General features: G+C 44.3%; 1 protein-coding gene across 1 annotated transcript; it reads left to right on the top strand.

Annotated features, from left to right (window-relative positions):
• LOC109846067 (uncharacterized mitochondrial protein AtMg00860-like) lies at positions 2,811-3,194 on the top strand. The gene has a single exon (XM_020415292.1). It carries the CDS (start codon positions 2,811-2,813, stop codon positions 3,192-3,194), a length of 384 nt encoding a protein of 127 aa, XP_020270881.1.

The raw sequence follows: 12,179 nt of genomic DNA, 5'->3' as shown, positions 1-12,179 counted from the left end.
GCATATATCTCTATCATATCGTATACCTCTTTGCTAGGATATATCACCTTGTGTATATTGCATATTCTTGCACATAACTCTTTGTATATCTATCTTGCAAGAATATATTTATTAATTTTAATTGGCATTTAATCGGATTAGATTAGCATAAGACCCTAATCACCCCCCCCCCCTCTAGGGTCTAACAATCCGTAACAGGTGCAAAAAAAAGGAGGAGCTCAAGAGTTTCCTCAGCAAAAGTTCTAACTTGAACGGGACTTCAAGTTCCTAAAGAGGGGACCCATGATATGTGTGTATCTTCTCTTTGTAACTTAACGATCCTCATGGGAGCTTGAGGATAGATGATTCTCATAATAGCATGAGAATAGGGGTGTAAAACAGTACAATGGAACGCAGGTAGAAGCGTGGAATAAGACGACGAACAGCAGATTCGAAGAATCTAGATTTCAGCTCGTGAGTCGACTCATACATGTACATGAGTCGACTCATCAGGTTGAGTCGACTCATGACTGTTATGAGTCGACTCACGAAACCCAGCCCTGTTAGCAAAAGTCTCTGACTAGTCGATTCATCAGTTATGAGTCGACTCATATGAGGTCATGAGTCGACTCATAACTGTTCATGAGTCGACTCATCGGAGCTTTCCTGGTTAGTTTGGGTTTCTGTTCACGCGTTTTCCTGTTGGTTTTGGGCTTGGTTATTTACCAGATTGCCATCCATGTTTGTACACCTATATAAATGATTGTTTTAGGGTTTCTAAACGATCTAAAATCTTAGAGAGAGATTCTAATCTTTGTATTAGGGTTTAGAGAGGATTGAAAGGTTGTTCTCGATTCTAGTGAGATTGTGAGGGAGAGATTGTAATCTTTTGTTCTTTATAATCTAGAGAAGGTATTTTCCTTCGCCAAACTGAATTGTTCTTGTGTTTTGGTCGTCTTCTTCTTAACCCACCTTTCGGTAATTCCGCGACCAAAGGGTGCTCGCACGGAAAATCTTATCAATCAATGTTTGAAATATGTGGATGACCATGATCAAGTAAAAACGGTGGTCGCTGATAAACAACCCTTCAAGGGGGTTGAAAATTACTTTACCGACTCTTTGCTCTACCAGGACTCTGAACCGGGTGATGAGCCACTGGTCGAGGAACCTGATAGTGGCAATGAGGCCGATAGTGAGTCTGACTACAATGAGGGTCTTATCTTGAATGACATTGAACCCATTGTAATCGGCTACGGAGGCCTTGTTGTAACCAACGTTGACGAAGTGGACGGGTTTATCCTGAATGAAGACCCTGACTTTGCTTACTTGTCGTCTAGTTTAGAATCTAGTAATGATGAGTTTAGCAACCTAGTTGTAGAGTTATATAAGAACTCTTCTTTGCACTTGCCCGTGTACTCATCGTTCATCATAGACAAACAAACGATCGAGTCCTTACAAGCTGTCTTTGTCTTATCCACCCGAGGTAATCATCAGAAAGATATTATCTTTGGAAGGATAGACTGGCCTATGTGCACAATGTGGGATGAGTCAGACGATGATGAGCCCACTCCTCAATTCTCGCACTATGATCAAATCGCAAAGCGTATGATGGAGAGCATGGGTTATGACTTCACCCGCGAAGAAGGCTTGAATTACGACAAAGGGTGAAAGACACTCGTCTGATCTGCTTATGTTCCCAAAGGAAAGCCCAGCAATTACTTTGGCAAACTTCAAAGAGAGTTGGGTTACACCTCCTCTTCATTAGAGTTATATTGCAATTTCGGTGAATATTCCAAAGACGATCCTTCCGAATAATCATCATCAACATCCTCAGTGTGGGATTTGGATGTTAGTATGGGAGATCTGTTCAAGAACCTTATAATCAATATGGCTACAGTCGATCCTGTCGAAATCAAGGAGGATGATAGGATCCTACTTTTTGATGAAGCATGGGATCGCCATGTTAGCGCCCAATGGAGTGGTCGGTGTGAACAATGTGAACCACCCATGGAGGACAAGACACTCCAAATAAATATAGGAGATGAGGCTAATCCTAAGCCCATATTTATCAGCGACGACTTACCTCCCCAGGAGAAAGAAGACCTTATATCCCTCTTTCAGGAATATATTAACGTCTTCGCCTGGAATTACGAGGGCATGTTTGGCCTTGATCCCCAAATTACCATGCATCGCCTCAACATCAACTCAGACGCCAAACCTGTCAAACAGCAGCAAAGACGGTTTCGTCCACAAATCATGGAGGCGATCAAAGCCAAAGTGAAGAAGCTGATCGAATCAGGTTTCATTATGGAGGAACAACACCCCGATTGGGTGGCTAATATTGTTCTAGTCCTAAAGAAGAATGGAAAGATCCGTATTTGAATCAACTTCAGAGATCATAATGCTACATGCCCAAAGGACGAATTCCCTTTACTATTCACAGACATCATCATCGACAATACTTGTGGGTTTGAAAGGATGTCCTTCATGGACGGTTTTTAGGGTATAATCAAATCAATATGCACCCTGAAGAAAAAAATCACACTTCATTCAAAACTTTGGTAGGGGTATACTGTTACACAGTTATGCCCTTCGTACTTAAGAACGCCGACGCAACCTATCAGCACGCCATGAGCATAATTTTCCGGGACCATTTACGAAAGACAGTCGAATGCCACGTAGATGACTTGGTCATGAAGAGTCGCAGCAAAGACGATCATCTTCAAGACATAAGAATGATGTTCGAGCTGATGTGATCCCATCAACTCAAGATGAACCCCACGAAGTCATTTTTAGGGATGTCGAGCGGCAAATTCCTCAGATTCGTCGTTATGACGAAGGGAATTCACATAGACCCTGACAAGGTGCAAGCTATTCAAGAGTTTCAACCACCTAGGAATCTCAAGGAATTGAGAGGACTGCAAGGACGTCTGGCCTACATCCGAAGATTCATCTTAAATCTTTCGAGTAAGTGCCAACCCTTCTCTAAGCTGATGAAGAAAGGTGTTTCCTTTGTGTGGGATGAACCTTGCCAACAAGCATTCGATGAGATCAAGACTTATCTCTCGAATCCACCATTCTTGGTGGCCCCGGTTTTGGGAAAACCATTCTTGATTTATGTGCGGGCAATAGAGCATTCTCTTGGCACCCCCTTAGCACAGAATGACAATGTTGTCCACGAACAAGGTATCTATTACCTGAGTAGAACCTTGTAGGGAGCCGAACGGTGATACCCCATGGTCGAAAAGGAGTGTTTGGTCTTGGTGTTCGCTATTCAGAAAATGCGACACTACCTGGTTGATCAAACCATACACGTCATCTCCCGGATAAATCTTATCCGAGTCTTCATGATGCAGCCCGAATCCTTAAATTGGCGCCTGGCAAGATGGGCACTCCTGCTGTCTCAATATGACATACACTTCATGCGGCAGAGGTCCGTCAAAGGATAAGCAATCTGTGATCTCATGGCCAGTCATCCGCTCGAGTCGAAGACTGACCTATTCGAAGCTATGCCAGATGAAACTTACGAGATTAATGCGACCTCGCATGAAGAAGTTTGGCGATTGTACTTCGACGGAGTTTCTCGCGTAGGCACACGCGGGTCTATCGTTGTAGGAGTGGGGGTGGTCTTAGTTTCTCCACAAAACCACGTGTTACCCCGAGCTTTCTCTCTAACTGGGCCGTGTACCAATAACGTGGCTGAGTACAATGCACTACTCATCGGACTCAACTTCACCAAGGAGTTGAGGGCAAATCATCTTGAAGCTTACAGTGACTCTCAGCTCGTCGTCAGACAAATGATAGGGGAATACGAAGTCAGAAACGATGACTTAATCCTATGTCATGAAGCGGCTATCAAGCTAGCCGAATCATTTGAATGCTTCTGCGTTGAGCACGTGCTTCATTCCAAGAACACTCACGCGGATGCCCTGGCATCACTGGTAGCTAGCCTAGCTCAACCACTGGGAACAAGTCAACGTGTCACCATCGCAAGCTGTTAGCTCTTCTGACCGGAGCATGTTCTAGAAGTGAATGCAACTCACCAGGCTACGGGTCAACTTGAACCGAGAGATTGGTGTTTCCCAATCATCGATTTTGTCTTATACGGCATACTACCCGAAGACGTAAAGGAGCGGGATTCTGTTCGCAGACGAGCTCCGAGATTCTACTACGGTTCAACAACAAAGGCATTGTATCGTAAGTCCTACAACGATATGTTTCTTTCGTGTCTCTCAACGACAAAAGCACAGGAAGTCCTGCAGGAAGCCCATGATGGTACTTGTAGTGCTCACCAACCCGGATCCAAGATCTGGGATCGCTTACGAAGAATGGGCTATTATTGACCCAAAATGATCCACGATACTGTCGCTTATGCCAAGCGTTGCCATGCGTGTCAAATCCACGCCAACTACATTCACAACCCACCCGAAGACCTTCATCTGATAGCGACTTCGTGATCGTTTGAGATATGTGGGATGGATGTCGTTGGACCGATATCTCCACCATCAGCCAAAGATTATCGCTTCATCCTTGCGATAACCGACTACTTCTCTAAGTGGGCTAAAGTCATTCCCTTAAGTGAAGTCAAATCCGATGATGTGATCAAGTTCATCAAACATCACATTGTCTACTAATACAACGTCCCAAGATGTATCATTTATGATAACGGATCATAATTTGTTAGTCATGTATTCACTCGGTTCTGTGACAAGTTCAGAATACAGAACCTGGCGTCCACAACTTATAATCTATCAGCAAATGGACTAGCTGAGGCTTTCAACAAGACGATCATCAAGATCTTGACCAAGCTGACATCCAATAGTAAGCACGACTAGAATAAAAAGCTAGGTGAAAGCTTGTAAGCGTACCGTATTACGGTTCGTATACCGACTGGTACCACACCTTATTCACTGGTATACAGTTGTGAAACCGTACTACCACTAGAGATTCAGATTTCATCCTTACGCGTTGCACTCACAATGGGAACGATGACTAAAAATAGTCATCGATGGTGTCTTACAGAATTGGAGTTGTTAGATGAGAAGCGGCTTGAAGCTCAACAACACATTGAGTTCTATCAAGCTCGAATATCCAAAGCTTTCGACAAGAAAGTCAAGCACATATCTTTTACAGAAGGAGAGTTTGTCCTTGCTATTTGACGACCTATGATACTCAACTCCAAAAAGAAGGGAAAATTCCAGCCTAAATGGGAAGGACCATTTGTGATAGAGACAATCTATTCGAATGGAGCTTATCGGCTCGTCAAACTGAATGGAGACAAAATCCTAATGCATATCAATGGAAAATTCCTAAACAAGTACTACCCATAGTCTTCCTTTTCTTCTTCATACACTCCGATAAGTATACAAGTATAAACTGCTTATTCATTCCCTCCAACTGGTACATGAGGCTAAACTGCTCCTTCCCTCCAACTGGTACACGAGGCTAAGCTGTTCCTATACTCCGACAGGTATATGAGTATAAACTGCTTCTTCATTTCCTCCAACTGGTGCATGAGGCTAAACTGCTCCTTTCCTCTAACTGGTACACGAGGCTAAATTGTTCCTTACCTCCAACTGGTATATGAGATTAAACTATTCCCGTATAAACTGCTTCTTCATATACTCCGACAAGTATACGAGTATAAACTACTTCTTCATTTCCTCTAATAGGTACACGAGGCTAAACTGCTCCTTTCCTCCAACTGGTGCATAAGGCTAAACTGCTCCTTACCTTCGACTAGTATACGAGGTTAAACTACTCCCTACACTTTCACTTCGGTCAAACCTTCCTACAGTTTAGACCAAAACCAGAATCCATTCTCGATTCATTCCACGAATGAGAGGTCCACCACATTGAATGATCAAACTTTTAAACAGTTAGTGTCGTCTTAAACTCCCACTTGGTCAAACCTACAGATAGTTAGGGCCAAAACCAGACTCCCTCGCCAATCCTCATCAACAAGATGGTGAGTCCCAAAAACTATCAAGTTAACAGTTACCTCTGATAGTCATATTCCCTCCAAATTTCCCCTGTCGATTCTCTCCAATAGGACGACGGGTCCACTCCCACTGTACTGTTAACATTACACCTCTGACAAATCAACTTACCAATCCTCCTCAATATTGGTAAGTCCTCAAAGTCGCTCCGATCGTGACAATCCAATCAACTTACCAATCCTCCTCAATATTTATAAGTCCTCAAAGTCACTCTGACCACGACAATCCAATCCACTTACCAATCCTCCTCAATAGGATGGTAAGTCCTCAAAATCGCTCCGATCGCGACAATCCCATCACATTAACACTAAACCTCTAACAAAGACCTCCCACCAATCCTCTCCAATAGGATAGTGGGTCCACAAAACTATCATGTTAACGATTACCTCTAATAGTCAACTTCGTCATTCTCACAAATGACATCGTCCGATTAGTCGTCACACTCTTACGTTCCTGAACGGTTTGATCTATTCTGTGCATTCTAATATTCTTAGAACAATCGATGGGTAGTAGCCTACCATGCAATGTGCTACCATATAAATCAATCGTCATACTCATACGTCCCTAAACGATTTGATTCCCCCGAACATCACCATTCCCACAAATGATGTTGTTCGTCGATAGCGGCCTACCAAGCTATGCGCCCTATTGATTCTCGGGTAATGACCTACCAAGCGATGAGTCGTTATTCGGACCCTCGAGCGACCACTTATGCAAGTGGTCACTCATTTTTTGGGGCTAAGTTGTTATATCTAACGACATGGCCTAACCTAATTACAACTTAATTGTTGTAATTAACCCAACCCAATGCCTAGAGCGGCTAAGGGTAGAGAAGAAATTTTAGCGTTAAGTCTAAAAGAAACTTCTCGACAACTCATCATACTGAGGGGAATAGTATGTTAGCCTAATTCAAAGGGTAATCGGTAAAGGCAAAGCAAACTCGTTGATAGCTAAGGGTTTTCTAAAAATTCTAAGTGTTAGTCAAGTGAAAAGATAGGCGAGCAAGAAGATATGCACACAAAGCGTTGAAAGCGACAATTGGACAATGAAAGCATAAACTTCATTCATAAAGAAATTTTGAGACAAAACAAAGTTAACAAGAAAGTCTCAAAACAACATCTCAGATTCGGTCGCCAGAGTCTAGCAATCTGAAGGAGGCAAGTTCAGCCTTTACAACGACTAACTCCTTTGCACGGTCAGCTCGGAGCTGCTCCTCAGCTTCCTTCTGGAGTTTGGCCTCAGAAGGAGCATCAGTAGCACTAGTAGCCTCGTCTTCTCGACGTATCGCATGGAGATCTTCCATCTCTCTTTTAGCAGCGCTGTGGACTTTGGTACTCTCAAGCTGAAAGGCCCGCAGGGTCGACTCTTTCTGGGAAAACTTGACCCATGTATGAGTGATGATGGAAGCATATGCGTCCATCTTAGTCTGCAAGTGACGGTGCCACTCCACCAAGTTCGCAATGATAACCTCCTGCTCCGATATCCTCTTCTCTCGAGCATTAAGCTCACGATAAGCTTTGATTCGAGCTTCAATTATGAGTGGCACTACCTTATCATGCGGGTTGGAGAATACCAGCCCTTCCAAGCGGTGCATAACTTCCTGAGCTTTTCTTACAACGCTTAGCCAGCCCGATACCACCCATACGCTGGATGTCCTTCAAGCTATCTGCTATGAAAGGGTAAAAGTTAAAAAAGATGCCCCACCCAATGCTAACGATAGAGATTGTTTATTTCATAGCATTCTCTAACCATTGGATAAGGCCCTGCACAAATCCGGGGTCCGGAGAAGCAGATTCTTGACTAGGGGCCATCATAGCAATGGGGTGGATCTGAGGGAGTGGCCCTTCGTCATCAACGGGCGGCCTCCATCCATAGCCCTTATGTTGGTCGGGTCAGGGAAATCAAGTTTAGTTCGGGGCCATGAAGGGGTTGGCAGAGTAGGTGTTGGAATGGACTCTTCCTTCTCCTCATCATCAGAGATCGTGATGAGTTCAAGTTTGGTAGGCTCAAGTCTCGCTAGTCTCCTCTTGCGAGCATTCGCCTCATATCGGTCAGCTTTCTCAGCAGTGAGAGGTCTCTTTCTAGATAACCTCAGTATACGAGGCCTAACAATTAGGACCTCCTCTTGAGCTGCAAGATACAATGGAAAGAAGTTAGAAATTTTGACTCAAAAGGCTAAAAAAATTCTAAGTCTTGAAGACAGGCGACCTGCGAAGTGCAGGCGAGCTCCATCATGCGAGCAAGCAAACAAAGCTCGCCTAAAAAGGCAGAAGCTCGCCTGACAAAGGCCAAAGCTCACCAGGTAAGCAGAGCTCGCCAAACAAGCAGAGTGTGCCTGGTGAAACCAGAGCTTGCCTAACAAGCATGCTTTCCAGAATAGCAGAGCCTTGCTTGAGTGGACGAAGCTCGCTAGAAGATGAACAAGGGTCTGTTCGTCTTCTCCATTTTCAAGTTTGCCAGTTATGGACTTACCACGATGTGTTCGGGCCATGCTAGTGGCAATAGCGGTAGCGGCAGCGGTGGCAGCGACGGAAGAGGAAGCTTCCCCTTTCCCGTTTGAGGCATTTGACCTAGTATTCGGGGCCATTTCGAAGTGGAGAAAGTTAAAGAAAAGGGCTCTGGTTTTCTTTGAAAGCTTGAGTGAGAAATTTTGATAGCATAGTAACCTCCCAACGAGGGAGAGGAGTTCTTCATATAGGCGAATCTCAACAGTCGAGATTTTTCAGCTCAGTCGAAATGAGCGACTTAGATCGCCTGCTACGGTTTGATTCGGTAGTTCGAATCGAACGGCCACGAGCGCGGTGGGATGTTTAGAATTCTAAAACGAATGACCAAGATTTGGCGGTTCGAACCACGATCACTCATTGAATCAACAGTTGAGATCAAGAATGCCACCAAGTCAACAGCTCAGATCGAGCGCGTGAAGACAAGGCGTCGCCTTAGCTGGCAAGAGCAAGAAACTGTCCGCAGACACGTGTCTCGCCTGCTACCGACTTAGGCCTCGTCTACAGCCATCCACCTCTCCTGCAAGCACGAAGCTTGCCTGGCGATGTTTAAAGCTCGCCTGCACATTTGCAACTCGCCTGCTAATGGCTTGAGCTCGCCTGAAGACTCGAGCTTGCCTACACTTCATCGAGCTCTCCTGAAGAGCTCAACTCAACTAAGGGGATCAAATTTGCCCAAACTAATGAACAATGGTCCTCTTCATTCAAAGTGTTCCAGACCACATACAACCTGATTTAGGTCTGAAAACTTTAAAGGGAGTTTTGTAGGCAATAAAAATTACATTTACACAAGAGATCTCAAACCTTGCCTATTTGAGTTCGCCTGCGTGCTCAAATCAAGCAAAGCAAGCAAAGCTTGCCTGCATTCAAGAGGTCAAGCAAAAACTCACCTGTTTGCTTGACTTGCCAGCACAAGTCAAGCTCGCCTGAGGCCAAGCCATGCTTGCCTGTTTGTTTGGCTCGCTTGCACGAGCCAAACCTCGCATGTTTGTTTGGCTCGCCTGCATGAGCCAAACATTGCCAACCTCGCCTGTTTGCTTGACTCGCCAGTACGAGTCAAGCTCGCATGATTATCGAGCTCGCCAGCATGAGCTCGACCTTGCTTGAATGCCTTGCTTGCCCATAAAAGTCAAGCCTGCCTACAGTGAGTTCGCCCGCATGAACTCAGCTTGTCAACGAACGCCAGCTCACACACTCGAGGGGCCCACCAGCCGACCCCGCCTGTTCTCCAAGCTCACCTGTAAGCTCACCTGAACGTTCAAGTAACTCTCAAGCTCGCCTGCAAGCCTGTCAGCCATGCATGAACAGTGCAAGCGACTGCTTGCTCGTGGGAGTGGGCCCACCTACTTCCCATGTCCTGAGTAATGAGGCATGGCTCCCATCAGCCCTATAGTGGTCACACCCCATAGCTATAGGGGGAGTATGCTACTCCTTACTCTAATTAGTGGTCACATCCTACAAATCAAGGGATGGCCCATGTCATCCTTTGCCTATTTATAGGACTCCTTCACCAACGTGAAAGAGGTGGAGCCAACAACTGAAGCTCAGCAAACAATAAGGCGAGTTAACAATTTTGTGGAGAAGCTTGGCATTCTCAAGGCTCTTCAAACAGAGACCTTCATTGGCTTGCTTGGTAGTACCTTCCTAGCTATAAGCTTGGATTGTTGAAGTGGACTCAATCTGACCTCTCAGATTTGAGACTCATTAGCACTCTGCAAACTCTTGCATTGTAGCCCACTCTAAGCATTCGGCCTTGATACTCATTAAGCTCGGGTAGAATCGAACTCTATCACACAAGAGCTTATACTGTGTACTGAAGCTCAGCCGCATTTTTAATCGTATCATTCAAGGCAAGCAAACTCGACGCAAGCATTTGAGGGAGGCGTCCTATCGCTACAGAAGAACTCACGCTTTATCTTTGCTTCTGTTGTAATTTGATTCTTGATTTGTAATAAGCCATTCTTATCAAAACAAGTCTTTGGAGAACCAATTTTTACTTCGAACAGAGTCTTCCTCGCGAGGCGTCTAGCAAATGATCGAGTGGGCTCGTGGCGAGTCATTTTTGACAAAAGGGGGCGACAAGTATCGCCTTTCAAGTCAACATAAAGGAATGTCGACTCGACAAGTCGGCTGAGTTGTCATCCCTACTAGTTCCTGGCTACTAACTTGATTGGGGCATGACATGCAGTGCATGATAATCATATTTTATTATAATTTTATACTCTCATTATCTAATTTATATGAATAAATATACCACTAATAATTGTTTTTATCTTTAATTACAGGTTAATCAAAAATAAAGACCAAAATCTCTTTTCTCATCAAAAGCCCGGAAATATTAATGAAGAAAACTAGCATCAAACCAAAAAGCCCAAAAGTCAAAAGCCCAAAGCCAATACAAGAGGAATTCAGCGGGAAACAAAAGGAGAAGTCTGGCCATCGATGCCAACATCGATGGCGGCATCGATGCCAACATCGATGGCGGCATCGATGCCAACATCGATGGCGGTGCCAACATCGATGGCGGCATCGATGCCAACATCGATGGCGGCATCGATGCCCCCATCGATGCCCCCTATCAATGGCCACGAATCAGTTACAATCCTAAGGCTAAAATTTGATTATTTTGGATAAGATTTAGATCCAATGGCTCACATTCATTGATGTTTACTATAAATAGGGGTAGAGAGTGAGGAGTTGAGGGTGTAAAAAATTTTGTAACTCTATTTGGAGAGGATGATTACTCTTAATTGAGAAGACCTTTTAATTTTGTAACTTTTTGTTATAATCAATAAAAGATTTTTTTTTCACCTCTTCATATTTTTTTTCTTCTCTTTGTTTGATGATGAAGATGAAGATGAGATGAAGATGAAGATCACGAGTGAGGTTTGCTTTCATCTTGAGGCTAGAACCCTCTTGGGTGGTAAATTTCCTCTTTGTTAATATTTTTATCTTTTTATTTTCTTGCTTAAATAGCCAAGAGGCTAGAACCCTCTTGCCTTAGATTTATGGGAAAATTGCTTCTAGGCCCCAAATTTAAACTTTCAATGTGCCCCAACCCCTCCTATTTTTTTAATGTGTTTTAGTCCATTTTTTTGAAAAAAAATGTGCCCAATGCCTTTTTTTGAAAAAAAAAATGTGCCCAATGCCCCTCCATCATGATTCCAACTCATGCCAACAGTTGATTAGACATGTCAGCTCATGATTAGACATGTCAGCTGGCTTAAATCCAAAATTTATCATCCTCTTTCTCATGTCAGCGGATGTTAACTCTTACAGCTAACATGTTAACTCTTACATCTAACATGTTAACTCTTACAGAAAGCACGTTAACTCTTACAGCTAACATGTTAACTCTTATAGCTAACATGTTAACTCTTACAGCTAACATGTTAATTCTAACAGTTAACATGTTAACTCTTACTAATGTGACCATGCAAAGTTCCTCGTGACGGCGCAGGCGGCGGAACAGGAGAGGGGGCAGAGGGGGACCGGAGGAGGAGGAGGGAGGTGTAGGGGGAGGTGTAGCGGGGGTGGGTTCTAACAGTTAACATGTTAACTCTTACTAATGTGACCATGCAAAGTTCCTCGTGACGGCGCAGGCGGCGGAACAGGAGAGGGGGCAGAGGGGGACCGGAGGAGGAGGAGGGAGGTGTAGGGGGAGGTGTAGCGGGGGAGGGAGGCGGGGGAGGGGAGA

This window comes from Asparagus officinalis, chromosome 6, assembly GCF_001876935.1.
Source record: "Asparagus officinalis chromosome 6, Aspof.V1, whole genome shotgun sequence".
NCBI lineage: Eukaryota > Viridiplantae > Streptophyta > Magnoliopsida > Asparagales > Asparagaceae > Asparagus > Asparagus officinalis.
This window is presented reverse-complemented; position numbering and strand designations above follow the sequence as displayed.